This window comes from Macrobrachium nipponense, chromosome 43 (assembly GCF_015104395.2).
Source record: "Macrobrachium nipponense isolate FS-2020 chromosome 43, ASM1510439v2, whole genome shotgun sequence".
NCBI lineage: Eukaryota > Metazoa > Arthropoda > Malacostraca > Decapoda > Palaemonidae > Macrobrachium > Macrobrachium nipponense.
The window spans coordinates 12021128-12038615 of record NC_061104.1 but is presented as its reverse complement, the minus strand read 5'-3'; the positions used below and the strand labels follow the sequence as shown (position 1 = coordinate 12038615).

The 17488-nt window shown below is 40.9% G+C and overlaps 1 protein-coding gene across 2 annotated transcripts in view; it reads right to left on the bottom strand.

Moving 5' to 3' along the window:
- Positions 1-17488, bottom strand: part of LOC135213534 (peroxisomal targeting signal 2 receptor-like) — a 69071-nt gene that overhangs the window by 11732 nt on the left and 39851 nt on the right. For both annotated transcript variants that reach the window (XM_064247460.1, XM_064247461.1), the window contains exons 5-7: positions 15798-15906; positions 11276-11466; positions 10405-10490 (exon numbers count right to left, since the gene is read on the bottom strand). In XM_064247460.1, coding sequence (XP_064103530.1) covers positions 10405-10490; positions 11276-11466; positions 15798-15906 — 386 coding nt within the window. The remainder of the gene's footprint in view (positions 1-10404; positions 10491-11275; positions 11467-15797; positions 15907-17488) is intronic.

Genomic DNA, 17488 nt, shown 5'->3' with positions numbered 1-17488 from the left:
AGAGAGAGAGAGAGAGAGAGAGAGAGAGAGAGAGAGAGAGAGAGAGAGAGAGAGAGAGAGAGAGAGAGAGAGACGTCTCGGCAACAATGGTCTCGGGGATTGACGTAACGTTTATTTTCTGAACAGATACGACAGAGAAGTGTTCGTTTCATTAAACAGCCTCTGACTCATGCCAGGAAATGTTTTGTTGATACTAATTTATAAGCCTATTTAAAGATACGTTTACTTTAATTAGTCTATATGATACATAAATAGTAATCAACTGTTCTTGTAGCCCTCAAGATTTGGCAAAATCACTCCAGGTTGTACATAAAACTTCAAGAATGTAGCGTCACCAGAGGATTACAATAGTTTTTACCTTCAAGAACCAGCATTTTTTAATGAAAATAACTCCAGGTTGTACATAAAACCACAGGAAACAACATGTAGTGTAACCAAAGGATTACAAGTAAGGTTTTTATAACTTTTTATTAGTTTAAGACATATTTCCAAACGTCGTTCTGGCTTACGACGATTTTCGGGTTACGACGCGTCTCAAGAACAGAACCCCCGTCGTAACCCGGGGACTGCCTGTATTGGCAAGCCTGATACATTTATCAATGTTTTTCTGCATTGGTCTCATTGTTTTGTTCTCCAAGTTATAATGAACTCCAGGAACTCTATCTTTTGCACTGGTTATGAATAAAACAGACTTTTTTAATAGATATTTGCCAACCCAGCTCCGTGAGCACTTCAATGACTATTTGGATGTGAGCCTCGCATTTGTGAAAGTCATCTGCCAATATGAGTATATCATCTAAGTAGTTAAAGATGAGTATATTATATTTCTTCCTAATGTATTTAACTACTGTATACATTAGTTTGGAAAAGATGAAGGGAGCTGTCTTTAACCCGAAGGGAACAACCATCCATTTGAATTTACGCTTTCCTAATTTGAACGTTAAGAATCTTTGAGCACTTGAATGAAGAGAGACGTGCCAATAAGCGTCCTTTAAATCAAGTCTACATGCCCAGTTGTTTAAATGCAAATAAGGGAATATAGTTTTAGGTTTCAGCATAGAGAAAGGTTTCTTGATCATAGTATTAAGGCATTTCATATCGAAGATTAGGCGAATGCTCCCATTGGGTTTAAGCTGGTAAAATATGTGGTTAGAGTAGTAAAAAGAATTTCTGTTAATTTGTTCTATTACCCCTAGGTCTAGTAATCTGTTACATTCTCTCTCTAGTATTATTCTCTTGCTAGAAGAATAATATCTATCAAACCCCTAATATTTTCAAAGTCTTTTGAGCCTTATTTTTTATTGGTGGAAATGGGAGTCTCACACCCGTTACTGATCAAGTTGCATGCAAAAGAAGAATTATGGAGTTTTTGCCAATTTTTAAATTTATTTGTCAATGACCTACCTATCCCACTTACTGGAGGGGCGTGAAAGGTTTCCTTGGAGCTAGAGGCTTCTGTAGGGAAATTTAATTCTTCCAATATCATTGAATTTGTTAGTGGGTACATTTGCCAAATTTTTATCTTTACTGTGTAGCTCCAGGTTATTTTCCTCTTGGTCCGAGCAGGGCTCGATGGTATTAAGAATCAAAGCATAATTAGTTTTGTTTCTTATCTTTGACGTCTGAATTAATTGCTGTCTGTCCCCCTGTACTCCTTCCCCTCTCTCGGCCACCTCTCTTGATACCTCGCCTGTAGGGATTGAACCTATTCCTGAACCCAAAGCTTCCCCTGAATCCTCTGTAAAATTTAAATTAAATTTCCCTCTGGGGTAGCCCTGATGCTTGCCAAAGTTGAACTTCCCACCTCTAGAGATAATGTCCCCTCCTCTAGGAAGGGGACGCCTCGAAAGCACGAAGCAATAGCTTTCCTTTGATCATCTGATAAGACCCATATATCATAGTTTCAGCTTAATAATAGCATCTCTGGTATCTAAATTGAGGTTCCTGGGTAAAGATCTACTTCTGAATGAGCGGATTAAAATGTTATTGTTATAATACAATTAAGTTTGTTCATACTTACCTGGCAGATATATATATAGCTGTATTCTCCGAAGTCCGACAGAATTCAAAACCTCGCGGCACACGCAGTGGGCGGCCAGGTGTAGTACCCATTCCCGCCCGCTGGGAGGCGGATATCAGGAACCATTCCCATTTTCTATTCATATTTTTACTCAGTGCCACTGTCTCCTGAGGGGAGGTGGGTGGGCACTTAATTATAATATATACTGCCCAGGTAAGTATGAACAAACTTAATTGTATTATAACAATAACATTTTGTTCATGAAAAACTTACTTGGCAGATATATATAGCTGAATCCCACCTTCGGATGGTGGGAAGAGACAGAATAGGATTTGTAGGAAACTTAAATTAAGTAGATGATATACACTTGGTTCCTCACCTGTTAGCAAAGTAGACTCTGTGATTACTGTCACTTCAGCCTGCTTGTGCTTAACCAGAGTTGCCAGCCAGGTGGAGACCTGTAAGTGCTGGTGCGCTCTGGATGCTCTGTCAACGGGGACGTGACCTCAATGTGACAAGAGCATAGAGCCATACAAATGAGGGCAACGAAGCAACTGACCACACCTGACCAACTATCAAGACCCCTGAACACTAAGCTAAGAGATGGAGGTCTTCACCAAAGCCTCACCACAACCAAAAAACACAACAACTAAAACCTAACCTAAAACCTAACTAAAGGATAGGGAGAGAGCTACCTTCAGCCCCCAAGACTGTGTCTGCAGAAACGTATGGCCCAAGAGAACAACAGTCCCTCGTATATCGTTCTCACATCTTTCAAGTAGTGTGAGGCGAATACTGAATTGCTCCTCCAAAAGGTGGCGTCAAGGATGTCCTTGATCGACATGTTCCTTTGGAAGGCAAGCGAGGTTGCGACAGCTCTGACCTCGTGAGCTTCACTCGCAGAGGCTCAAATCGATCTGTGTGGAAGACGAATGAGCCTCTTTAATGACGTCCCTCAGAAAGAACGCCAAAGCGTTCTTGGACAATGGTATATCGGGTCGTTTAACCGAACACCAGAGATTATCTGAGGGACCTCGTACCTCTTTAGTCTTGTGGACATAAAACTTTAGAGTCCTGACAGGGCACAGGACTCTCTCAGGTTCTTGGCCCACAAGGCTTGTCATACCCTTGATTTCGAAGCTCCTTTGGCAAGGGGTTCGACGGGTTTTCATTCTTTGCTAAGAAAGGGGGACTCAAAGAGCAGACAGCGTTGTCCCCTTTGAAGCCCACTCTCTTACAAATGGCCTGAATTTCGCTAACTCTCTTCGCCGTCGCCAGAGCAGTTAGGAAAAGAGCCTTCTTAGTCAAGTTCCTAAGAGACGCTTCATGTAGAGGTTTGAAAGGACTCGACATTAAAAGTCTAAGGACTAAATCCAAGTTCCAAGAAGGAGGCCTCGTCTGAGGTATCTTGGATGTCTCAAATGATCTCAGGAGATCGTGAAGATCCCTATTATCAGACAGGTCAAGTCCTCTGTGTCGGAACTTGCCGACAGCATACTCCTATCCCCATCCCTTGATGGTCGGGACAGCAGCTTCTGTACATTTCTTAAAATAGCAGGAAATCGGCTATCTGGCTCACAGAGGTAGTGGAAGAGGAAATTCCCTCCTTTCTACACCATGCCCTGAAGGAAGCCCACTTCGACTGGTAAACAGCTCTCGAGGACGTTCTCCTAGCATTGGCTTGCCCCGATCGCCTTTGCAGCTGCTCTAGAAAAACCTCTCGCTTCTGGCCAGCTTTTCGATAGTCTGAACGCAGTCAGACCCAGAGCGGAGAGGTTTCGGTGATATCTTGCGAAGTGGGGCTGTCTGAGTAGATCTTTCCTCCAGGGCAAGGTCCTCGGAAAGTCTATGATGAAAGACATTACCTCCGTGAACCATTCCTTCGCGGGCCACATCGGGGCGATCAGGGTCAACCTCGTCCCCTCCGATGCCGCGAACTTCCTTACTACTTCCCCCATGATCTTGAATGGCGGGAAGGCATACAGTCTAGGTTCGTCCAGTCCCAGAGCAGAGCGTCTATCGCGACTGCTCCCGGATCCAGCACAGGGGAGCAATAAAGAGGCAACCTCTTTGTTCTCGACGTCGCAAAAAAAAAGGTCGACTAGCGGACAACCCCCACAGCCTCCAGAGCTCTCGACAGACGTCCTGGTGCAACGTCCATTCCGTCGGTCAGGATTCGATCTTGGTCGGCTGAGAAGGTCTGCTCTGAACGTTCTGGACTCCCGCGATAAATCTACGTCAGGATCCTTATCCGTCTCGCATCTGCCCACAGCAGAATCTCCCTCGCTAAATAAAAACAGAGGACGTGAGTGTGTACCTCCCTGCTTCTTTAGGTACGCCAGGGCTGTGGTGTTGTCCGAGTTGACTTGGACTACTTTCTCTGCAACTTTCCGTTGGAAGAACTTTAGCGCCAGAAAAAACCGCCTGCTAGTTCTTTACATTGATGTGCCAGGACACCTGTTCCCCCCTCCAGGTGCCTGACACTTCCTCCCCTCCCAGTGTTGCTCCCCATCCCGACACCGAGGCGTCGGGAAACAACACTAGGTCTGGGCTCAGAAGCTTTAGGGACGCTCTCGAAACTTCGAGGATCTAACCACCATCTTAGATGGTTCTTCACCGATTTGGTGATGAAAAGGGTCGCATTCAGATCCTCTCTGATCTCCATTCGTCTGCTAAGAAAACTGGAGAGGTCTGAGGTGAAAGTCTTCCCCAGGGAAACAAACTTTTCCAGCGATGAAATGGTTCCCAGCAGACTCATCCATTCCCTCGCCGAGCAAGCTTCCTTCCCCAGGAAGGCCGAAACTCTCCTCTAAGCCTTGCAGCTGTCGTTCCATGGGACGGAAATCGCTCGAAAAGCCACTGAATCCATCTGAATCCCCAGATACACGATGGACTGTGTTGGGGTCAGATGCGACGTTTTCGAGGTTGACTAGAAGTCCCCAGGGACTTCGCCAAGGCCCCAACGTGAAGTGAAGGTCCTTCAGACACCTTTCTTCTGACGATGCTCTGATAAGCCAATCGTCGAGATACAGGGACACTCTTATTCCTGCAGAATGTAACCATCTCGCTACGTTCTTCATGAAGCATGGTAAATACCATCGGAGCCGTGCTTAAACCGAAACAAACGGGCTCGGAATTGCCAAACTTTGTCCTTAGCATAAACCTTTCAGAAACTTTCTTGAAAGAGGGTGGATAGGCACGTGAAAGTATGCGTCCTGTAGGTCAAGGGACACCATCCAGTCGCCCGGTCTTAAGGCTCCTAGAACGACTGAGGTGTTTCCATCTTGAATTTTTTCTTTCTACGAAAAGATTCAGGCTGCTTACGTCCAAGACTGGACGCCACCGCCCCGACGACTGCTTTGGTACCAGGAAAAGTCTGTTGTAGTATCCTCCTGGTGACCCCAGGTCTAAGACCTGCTCCACCGCTCTTTCATGATCATTGTTCCAAAATAAGATCTAAAAGAACCTGCTGTTTCTCCCCTTGATACGACGGGGGAAAGAAAGATCTCTGGGGGTCGTTGAAAGAGGAGGAGGGTCTACAAAGGGGATCTTGTACCCCTGTTCCACTATCTTGAGGGACCACGCATCTGTATCTCTCTCTCTCCACGCACCCCGCAAAGAACTTTAGCTGGCTCCGACAGGCATCTGAAGGAACTTTCTTCTCATTTAGAGGATTTAGGTTTGAAGGAACCTCTTCCTCTTGCAATCCTCTCCCTCGAGGAGCAGCTCTCGAGGGAGGAGCGCTACGAAAGGGTTTAACCTTCCTAGGAGGTCGTCCAGGACGACGACGTATAGGGACTGCGGGACGTCTAGAAGACTGGGCCAAGAGATCCTGGGTAGCCTTCTCTTGTAGGCCTCACTGCCAGGTCCCTTACCATAGCCTGGTAAGAGATGGCTCGAAAGAGGTGCAAAGAGAAGCTCTGCTTTCTGCGATGCAGAGAAACAGACCTCGCTGTAAAATTGCATAAGAGCGCTCTCTTCTTGAGGAAAAGCAGTGCCGAAATGAGACACTAACTCTTCCGAACCATCCCTGACGGCCTTGTCCATGCATGACAAAACACATTGGACAGCTCCCCCCAGACTCAAAGAATCAGACCTAGATTGAAGATTGCCAGGACTCCTAGGCACCAGTCTAGGAAAGTTAAAGACTTCCAGAGTCTTTAACAGACCTTTCATGTGATGGTCGATCTCCGTTGGTGTCCAAGAAATCTTCGCGGACGCTAAAAGGGATCTCTTCTGGGCGTCTACCAGACTAGCAAAGTCCCCTTGGGAAGAAGACGGGATCTTAACTCCTACTTCAGATTTGGTCTCATACCAAATGCCGCCTTTCCCACTAAGTCTTGAGGAGGAAGGGCGAAAGTCGACTTGCCCTGATCCTTCCGACGTTCCATCCAGTCCTGCAATTTCTTGAATGCTCTCTTAGTGGACAAGGAAGTCTTCATCTCCACCACTTCCGAAACCTTGCCCGACTTCGAAGACGAAAACTGAGAGGGCGGAGACTTAGGAGCTGCAGGCTGGAACTTTCTCCCCAAACAAAGAACGTAAAAGTCGTACCAGCACCTTGTAGTCGGAAACCGACGAAACTGAACGGCTGTTCTCCTCCACTGAGTCAGCCGGACTACTATGTTCTCCTTCCTCCCGAAGAGGCAAAGGAGATAGAAACCTCTGGAGAGGGGCGTGCGCCCAACGAGTCTAGCCTTCAACAAAGGCTTTCGAGGAAGACTAACATCAGCCTCTTCAAAGCGACCGACCTTCTGTCGATCTTTAGAGCTCGAACCACGAAGAGCGTCCTGACCGCGCTGCGCGTCAAGAGAGGAAACTCTTAGTCTTTCTCGAGGAGCGTCCTTACGTTTGACGCTCAAGCGTCCAGCTTTCGCTTTCAAAGCGTCCTTCTGAGCGCTCTCAAAAGCCTTCTCCACAGGCAAAGCGTCAAACAAAGCATCTCGACGAGCGTCTTCAAAAGCGTCCTGCCGAGCGTCTTCAAAAGCGTCCTCCAAGGCGTCCTGTCGAGCGTCCTCAAAGGCGTCCTGACGTGCGGGCGGAGACAGCGACGAACGCGGAGACAGAGAAGGAGACTGCCTCGTCCTCTTGACAGGCAGTCTAGCGTCCTTCCTTCGCTTAGGCTCAACTGCTGCTGGGCGAGTCTTCCGAGCCATTAAGGTCGACAATTGGTCTTGAAGCGACGCAAGAATACTCTTATTCGTAGGTGAAGAACCGAGAGGAGGTGAAGGGCTGCGCCTGCGAGAAGACGAGGGGCGGGGGGACGCCTCCTTCCTTCTCACAGGAACAGCAACCTGCCTCTCCGAGGCGCGAGAGAAGCGCTTCTCAGCGTCGTCCTCGGACGACGTCCTACCTCTCTTCTGAGGAGGAAACGCGTCATACGACGCAGGCGAAGACCGCAACGAGAGCGGAGAGAGGGGACGTAAAGAGTCCTCTCTAGGAAAAGTCCTTTTCAACGGACGCGAGTCACTCCGAGAGCTCCACCCCTTGCGCGGGGAGGGCGCCTCGGAGGACGAAAAACAGTCCTTAAGGATGCGAGCCTGAGCACGCTCCTTGGCAGCCTGGGAAGCAGCAACAGGTCCTGCCGAAGGGACGCCAGATCGGTGGGGAGCCCCCGTAACCCTCTTGCGGCTTTCGACATGCCCACTCCCTGAGGTCTGGGAGTCCGACAGAGGTCTAGACCTAGAGGCATTATGGGGCCGATCTGACGCCCCCTCCACAACCACTAGGGGCACGATCACCACACTTTACTCGGGCCGTTTTCAAGGGCCAACACTTTGGACTCTAGAGTGCGCAATGACTCTAGAATCAGAGAAAGGGCATTACCTTCTCCAGACACAGAACTAGGGCCCTCAGGCAACAACACAGGATTAGGTGAAGCAAATTCTACTGGTGTTAATATAGGCGAAATGTTACTTCCCTTACCTTTCGTAGAACCGCTCTTAGAGGAAGACCTCCTGATCCTATCGCGCTCCAACTTACGCCGATAGGATTCATACACCTTCCATTCATCCTCAGTCAAACTTTTGCATTCAATGCAACGATCAACCAGCAAACAAACATGCCCCCTACACCCCATACATACTGTGTGGGGGTCTACCGATGATTTCGGTAGCCTCACCTTGCAATCACTCCTCACACACACTCTGAAGCTCACTGAACTTGATCCCGACATCACGTTCATAGAAAAGCCAATCCAAAATCCAAAAACAGTCCACTATCGCGTATGCCAATCCAACAATCCAGAGTCAAAACCAAAAGTCAATCCAGATGACTTGATAACGACGGTCAAATCCAAAAATCCTGGGCGGAGGTCTGTAAACAGGTGTTTACCGACCGGCGACAGAAAAAATATGAATAGAAAATGGGAATGGTTCCTGATATCCGCCTCCAGCGGCGGGGAATGGGTACTACCACCCTGGCCGCCCACTGCGTGTGCCGCGAGTTTTGAAATTCTGTCGGACTTCGGAGAATACAGCTATATATATATCTGCCAAGTAAGTTTCATGAACAAACTTTTAATTAGATCAATGTGTTTCCTGAAAGGCCCAATTATCACTTTAGTAATGAAATCAATATCGTTAATCTTAGAGGGGTAAGCTAATTGTGCCAGAGCTGCATGCCCTTGAAAAGAAGATATAGCCATTTTAATGTTTTCAATATCAAAGTGAAATTTCTTCTTGAAATCTTCATTAAACAACCTGCCACTTGGCCAAAAGTTCAACTTTGGCAAATTTATCAATTTGAAAAGGTCTGCAAGTTCTTTATTATGATTACAAACAAAGAATTGATCATGAGAGTTTTTGTCTCCTTCACTTAATGTTAATGCAATTAGGGAGTCATTTAATTGTATTTTCCCATCTCTATGAATGGAGGGCACAGCATTAAAATTGTTAGATATATAAGTAGGAATAGGTTTGTTAAAGGTAAGCGGGTTAAATTCTTCATAGTCACTACTATCTTCCTTATAAGTTGTAAATAATTCTTCATTTGCATTCTCAGGTAAATCTACTTTACGGCGAGGGCGCTTAGGAGGAGTATTGTCATTCCTTTTTGCAGTCGAACCACTTCTGCAATAGGAGTGAAAACCTAGACTTAAATTTGATAATAAAAGTTTAACTGATGTCTATAATATGGCTCATGAATTTACAAATCAGGTTGGACAGCAGCAGACCTAGAAGGCTGAAGCCAGGCAATCGGGTTCTAGGCTCAAATGGCCTTCATCGGTTAATTCAGGTCAATCGGCATCCTCTCACTAATATCCCATACTTAAATTTATATAGCCTCTACTCTTTTTGGGTTGTGCCGGTGGAATATTGTCATCATCGCTAGTTTCGCTGAGATTATGCACATCTGCTGATACTACGACTTTTTTGGACATTTTAATTGGTTGATTAAGTCGTTGTTCCTCGTAACAATAATTAGGGGAGGGTTGTAGTAATGGTGAGGTGTAACAGGGGTTGCCTGTGTCCTGTCAACTTCAAATATGTCGGTTTGATTCCTGTCAACTCGCACTTCTCTGGTTGCTCCGCCCCGATGGGCGTGGTTTGTGCTCTCTTACGACTGTCTGGGGGAGGAGCCAGGGGTGTGTCATAGCAAAACCAGTGGGTCTGAAAGGCTGAAGCCTCTCTCTCTAGAACTGCAGTATCTTCTAGTAATATTTCGTTGTACTATAGTTTGCAAAATTACAATTATAGCTGCAATACTATGGCAAAAGATAAGAACTAAAACCAATATCATCCATGACAGATTGGAAGCTTCCATAAAGCAATGGGTTGTAAACAGTGGTCCACAGCTCCAGGCAAGACAATCGCCTATTGCCTGAGGCATGTGAATACATACTAGTGTAGGGAAGCAGCCCTTCCATAAGTACCGGAGACATGAGAAATAAGCATCATAAAGATGATGAGGAAGAATGGCCCTCATCCTTCTCAACTAATATAAGCAGTCCCTCTGGGTATGCATCAAAGACTTAGGGGTCACATGACACACATAAAATCTCAAAAATGTGTTATAACAACACCAAGTACATCCTCTTAGAATGGCATAGAACTGGACTGACCGTAAGGTTAGTAAAGATAAAAAAAGCAACACCCTCGTGAGCCTTGATTTTTCTAAGAAATGCTGAAACTGTAAATGAATGATGCAAGTACTTTTTAAAATTCACAGAATATATTACACAAATCTTATAATTTTTTAGCTACTGATAGAAAAATTATATAACATCATGACCAAGAGTAACAATAAGATCTACAGGGTAAATTTGGAGAATTAGTTTACTGGAAATCTGAATTATAGGTTACCTAAGGAAATAGCCTGTATGATTTGATCATATAAGGGCTAACTTCATCTATTTGAAATTTTGAAATATTGTTGTACTATACCTTGTGGTGAAATCATAAGAAACACTAGCAAGCTGTGATTCCACAAATGGTGAATACTTTATTCTTCTCAATGGATACTCATGGCCCTGCAAATATATGAAAAAATTACAAAGGTAAAGTGTGTTTGTGTATATATATATATATATATATATATATATATATATATATATATATATATATATATATATATAAATAAAGTTTAAGCCACGAAGGAAAGATAAACAACGGAGTAGCTGCAAGATCTTTCGATTTAACATCCTTTACTTAGCAGACAAACTGTCTGCTAAGTAAAGGACATTTAGTTGAAAGATCTTGCAGCTATTGCATTGTGTATCTTTCCTTCATGGCATATACCTTATTTATGCATTTATCATATTCCAAACTATTGTGATTCAACATATATATATATATTATATATATATATATCTATATATATATATATATATATATATATATATATATATATATATATATATATATATCTATATCTATATCTATATATAGATATATATATATATATATAATTTCACACACATATATATATATATATATATATATATATATTATATATATATATATATGATATATATATATATATAGATATAGATATCATATATATACATATATATAATATATATATATATATATATATATATATATATATATATATATATATATATATATATATATATATATATATATATGTGTGTGAAATTATTCTTTATGGAGGTACAAGCCATAAACAATCCTGTTTGCTCATACAGTAAATGTGAAACAAGAGGGAAAAGGGTTCAAAATGATGTAACTTGCAAATACTCTAATAATCAAAACATTTATACACATACAAATGACATTTAAATTTATGTCTTACCGCAAGTCTGCAAACAGGCTGAACAGTATTTCGAAGATCCCAGACACTTATGGCATTATCTGTACCAGCAGTGGCAATGATGTTTTTGTTATATTTACACCAGTCACAAGTTAAAACCTCTCCTCCACAGGCACTGATAGTAATTGAGGATTTCCCATTTCGGACATTCCATATTTTGAGAGTTCTGTCACCTGTTAACAAAAATGACCTAAGATTTCCTTTGGTTCTAAATAGTATCACTCTATTAACCACAACACCACAATAAACTTAGAAGGTCAAAAGACTTTGTGTTTCCTTATTTATAAACCAATAACTAAAATAAAAAATAGATGGATAAACATAAAAACAAATACTGCATATGAGGACAAATTTGATTAAACAATTATGTGTAAAATCTGATTGCTATGCTTTTAAGTAAAATTTAAGTAAACAAATTGTAAATTCTTAATGGTAAAAATTTCACTAATATACAAAACCTAGGCTAACTTAGTATTAAGGTTAAAGTATTTTAAAAATGAGGTAAAACACTTACATAATAGGTAAAAATTGCTAGCTAAAAGCACTTGCCTATAAACAGCAAATATTAATACAGTATTCAAATTATTCTAATAATATTTAAAACCCTAGGCTTGCATGCTAATTCAGTACTACAGTACAGTAAAAGTTTGATTTAAAAGTTACTGCAGTGTAGGCCTTCACGAAAATATCATGGAACAAACTAGGATAGAAATTTTTTTTTTTATTTCGAGGCAAAAGCACATTTTTCAGTACATACCCATCACTCATTCAGGCTAGCATTCATTGTCTGAATATCATAGAAATTGGACTTTAGTTGGAAAGAGATAAGAATACTAGTAAACCCACTGTGCATGTAGTATATCAAGAAAACAAGAAGCCCTGGTACCTATCAACCACATGCCTTAATTCCTGTGCAGTCTTGAAATACAGTGCGAGTTTAGGAGGGAAACTATTGTAGGAATGATGGGTTTCTACAACCACCCCCCAAGAAAAAAAAAATCAATGTTTCATCCCTAATTTATTATTTATGTTTAACCCAAATCCCAATCTAGGTGGTTGCTGAGCTGCTATTTGCTTTAGACTGATGAGTGGTAGCTTTAGGATCCATGTAAATGAGCTTCTGTGAACAAAAAGAAATGGAGGGTCCAAGAGACTTGTATTCATGTGCAGAAAAGCTCATTGGCCAGAGGAGATCTCTTGCAATGAAATATATGTGGTAATACCAATTTTTAATGGAATAAATAATTTTGACTTTACAGGCAGTCCCTGGGTTATGACGGTCTCGGCTTACGACGTTCTGAGGTTACAACGCTTTTCAATTATATTCATCAGAAATTTTTTCCAGGGTTACGACGTATGTTCCAGGGTTACGACGCCTACAAACGCTGATCTGGCAGATGAAAAATGACACCAAAAATGCAAAATAATCAATATTTAAAGGTTTTCTTGATGAAAAATGCAATAAGAATGCAGTTTACATAGTTTTGAATGCACCTAAAGCATTAAAAGTAAGGTTTTCTTAGGATTTTTGACAATGTTCTGGCTTACGAAGATTTTTGGCTTATGACGCGTCTCAAGAACGGAACCCCGTCGTAACCCAGGGACTGCCTGTATTACTTTGACTGCATAGTAAAATTAAATGGATTTATATAAACATTAATTGGTCCATTAACATTATTATTCAGAAGAATGAACCCTATTCATATGCAACAAGCCCACAAGGGCCACCGACTTGAATTCCAAGCTTCAAACGAATAATATGGTGTTCATTTGAAAAAAGTAACAGAAGGCAATTGGAAATCCAGAAAGAAGAGATTAGTTATTAGAAAAAATTTAATACAGTAGACCCCCCGTATTCGCAGGGGATGGTTACCCCCCACCCAATAGCTAAAATCTGGGAATACTCAAAACTCCTCTAAAAATGCTTATATACCTAAGTGTTTTAATAGTTTTATCACAAAAAGTGCATTTTGTCACAAAAATGATATGAAAATAGAGTAATTTGTGAATATTTTTCAGTAAAAAATACAGCTAATAGGCAAATTTTCCACGAATAATGGCTATAGAAAAATCCGTGAATCGTGAGTCCACAAATATGGGGGTCAACTGTAAATGAATTAATAAACAGATAAATATTTAAGTACGTTATTAAAATGCATAGAGATGACAATGCACTGGATCTTTGCTTGAACTATTGAAGTTCTAATTGTGCAATGTCCACAGTGTATGTACTGTAAGGAATTTTACCACCTCATTTAGTTCTTTGCTGGGCTGATTGGAATGGTTGATTTAACAACTGATTGTTCCCAGTGAAGGTCGTTTCATCTCTTGTTTTTGTTTTCTGTTTAAAGTTGTGCAGGTGAGGTGATGGCTGACAGCCTGTGTCTAACTGCTTCAGTCAGTAAGGTATAGAAACCTGATCAGCATTAAGCAGAATGGATTTGTCAAGTCAGTACAGGCAGTCCCCGGGTTACGACGGTCTCGGCTTACGACGTTACGAGGTTACATTGCTTTTCAATTATATTCATCAGAAATTATTTCCAGGGTTACGACGCATGTTCCAGAGTTACGACGCCTACAAACGCTGGTCTGGCAGATGAAATATGACACTAAAAATGCAAAATAATCAATATTTAAAGGTTTGTTTGATGAAAAATGCAATAAGAATGCAGTTTACATAGTTTTGAATGCACCTAAAGTATTAAAAGTAAGGTTTTCTTAGGATTTTTTACAATGTTCCGGCTTACGACGATTTTCAGCTTACGACGCGTCTCAAGAACGGAAACCCCGTCGTAACCCGGGACAGCCTACAGTATTGGTTTGGAGACCTGAGTAGTCCTATAGAGCAGTGTTGTCCAAACATTTTCGCCTATTGTACCCTTTACGTATTACCTTCTCCTACTCTATTGTACCCTTTACGTATTACCTTCTCCTACTGTTGCGTAACCCCCCTTCGCCCACCATGGCTGACCAAACTCAGTTTTATTTAGGATAATATCATGCAAATAGTATAGTAATTATGAAAAGACTGCATTATAGGAGTGTTGGTCAATAAATTCAAATTTATTACACAAATAAAAATGATGATTTAATAACTAAATAATGCTTGAAAATTACTTACACAACTTAATGCGAGATGTGAGGCTGATGTTCACTGACGGGATGTTTCTGTTGTGTGTGTGTGTGTGTTTCTTGTTTGTTCACGTATCCTCATGATCGATGTTGCGTACCCCCAAGGGTACACAGACCCCAGTTTGGACAACACTGCTATAGAGCATGGGGGACTTCTGTTGAGTCAGGGTGTAATGGCAATATATTTTTGGAATTCAGAACATGTGGGGTGAAGCTTGAGTATGGTGTCCAGCAGAGCCAGCTTTGTCTGCAGATGCATGTGTAGCTCCAGCTGTGTGCATAATTACAGGAGGTGATCGCATTTGCATTTGCTGTGTCATGTTTTCCCGAGTGTTGGAGTGTCCTGAACAGTGGGTTTTCAAACTTAGGGTTTCTGCAGTTATTTTTCTATTAATGTTTCTTGCACTCAGGAGGATAACGTTTTGTGTTTTTGTGGCTTTAGCTCATCATAACCTTGTTTTGATTATGTTTATTAAAATTTACAGTCCTATTGTGTCCGTGTATTGTTCTTTGACAGGTTTTTGTAATTGTAAACTGTTTGTTGTGTTGACTGTTATTATTACGTATTGGTACTACTTATAGTCGTTTTGTATAATTTTTACTTGGTTTTGAGATCTCTGTAATATAGCAATAATTTTTGTCAACTGTCAATTTTTGTGATTTTGTGATTGCCTCTGATTTACTGACTCAGTTTTATGTAATTCTTGTTCACTTGTTTATTTAAAATGTTTGATTTTATTAGTGTACTGACTCTGTAATGCTACTTTTCCTCAAACAATTATATTGATGTTTGCTTTGGTTTTAACTGATCCTGATTTTATAAAAAATGTATAAAGGCAATTGTAATTTTTTGTAAATAATGAATTAGTTTAAGGTCTCAGTTTAGGTATTGTTTATCTCCTTCCTACTTTGTCTGCTTCAATTGCTGCCAGAGTTTCTCAGTCCCGTTCTTTTTTATTTTTTTTTATTTAAAGAAACTGATGAACCCAATTGTTTTTTGGGAGATAAAAATATTGGACAAGACAGCGAATTTGTCTTGCAGGTACGGTAATGGAACAACTAATTTTTTCTAGCTTTACTAATTGGTTGTGAAACTGTCCCTTAGGAATCTGTTCTTTCCAAAACATTTTACATTTTTATCTGTGTGGCACAGCCCTAAAGGACTAAGACTTTACCTTGGTGGTCTACATAAACTAATTTTAAATCTAACTTCATCAATATCCATCTTTAAAACCCCTCATATCTTGCTCAGTCATGCAAAGATGTAGATTTTCTTAAGCATCAATCTCCTTCCATAAATATAGTGTTACATTAATACAGGATTTGTCAACTTAAAAGAACACACTAAAAATTTGCTCAGTAACAAACTAACCTGAAACAGATGCAATACACCCTGGGATATGAGGAGACCACATGGCTTGATATACTAATGCTTCGTGCCCTGATAATGTTATTAGAGACCTCTCACGTTTTGGATCCCACTGAAAATTTTGACCTAAGTTTAATTCTTCTCAAATATGTTTCAAATACTGTATACATCAAGCTTCATAGATACAAAAATATGTTATTTGCCAGATGATTATGTTGATGACCAAAACACAGAGAGATGTACTGAAATGCTATTGAAGTGATAATTCCATGGAAATTGCATGAAGCCATTCACTATATTTTTTTATGAGCTGACCCAAATAAATGAAATCATGATAATGGAAGAGATGGGAACAAAGCAGTAGAAAAAAAAATGCCAATACCTGTACTACTGGCAAATATGCAGTGTATAGTTACTATAATGTCAAAAGTATAGATGGTTAGGTTGTTGAAGTACACATGGGTGTGCAGGCTGAAAGTGTATAAGAAGATAGAGAATGCAAAGAACTCTTATAGTACACCTGATACCATCCATGGAAAACCCAACAAACCAATATGATAGTGATAGCAGCAACAGTTAAATGGTGGAAGTGACATTCTGAACTTCTGCATTGTCAATTCTCTGCTCTACCTCTGGAACCAACAAAAATTGATCCAATAATAGGGGTTGGGGGACAGTCTTCTGTTAAATCATCAGTTTGTAGCTAGAAAATATAAAAATTCTTTGCTACTTTTTATCATCATAAGGAAACTAAAATTATTTCTCTTCAACATATGCCAGATTGGAATAAACAAGGGAAAAAACAGGATGATAGGACTCTTTAAGGCTTCTTTAGCATTAGACCTTCCTGTCTAGCATTCACCGTCCATATCGTACTATTTGGTAAAATGATGCATAACATACTGGTTTTATTTTTATTATTATTTTCATTGTTGTTATTATTATTATTATTTCTGTTGAAAATCATGGCTGATTCAGCTGGGTTAATTTTATGCAGGTGAATCAGCCATTATTTTCAACAGTTGTTGTTTAAAAGAAGGTCTACTTACCAACTATTAAACCAACTATTATTATTATTATATTATAATTATTATCATGATTATTATTATTATTATTTTTTTTTTGGTTTTGGTCTATCACAGTCCTCCAATTCGACTTGGTGGTATGTATTTATAGTGTGGGGTTCCGGGTTGCATCCTGCCTCCTTAGGAGTCCATCACTTTTCTTACTATGTGCGCCGTTTCTAGGATCACACTCTTCTGCATGAGTCCTGGAGCTACTTCAGCATCTAGTTTTTCCAGATTCCTTTTCAGGGATCTTGGGATCGTGCCTAGTGTTCCTATAATTATGGGTACAATTTCCACTGGCATATCCCATATCCTTATTTCTATTTTCAGGTCTTGATACTTATCCATTTTTTCCCTCTCTTTCTCTTCAACTCTGGTATCCCATGGTATTGCGACATCAATGAGTGATACTTTATTCTTGATTTTGTCAATCAACGTCATGTCTGGTCTATTTGCACGTATCACCCTATCTGTTCTGATACCATAGTCCCAGAGGATCTTTGCCTGATCGTTTTCTATTACTCCTTCAGGTTGGTGCTCGTACCACTTATTACTGCAAGGTAGCTGGTGTTTCTTGCACAGGCTCCAGTGGAGGGCTTTTGCCACTGAATCATGCCTCTTTTTGTA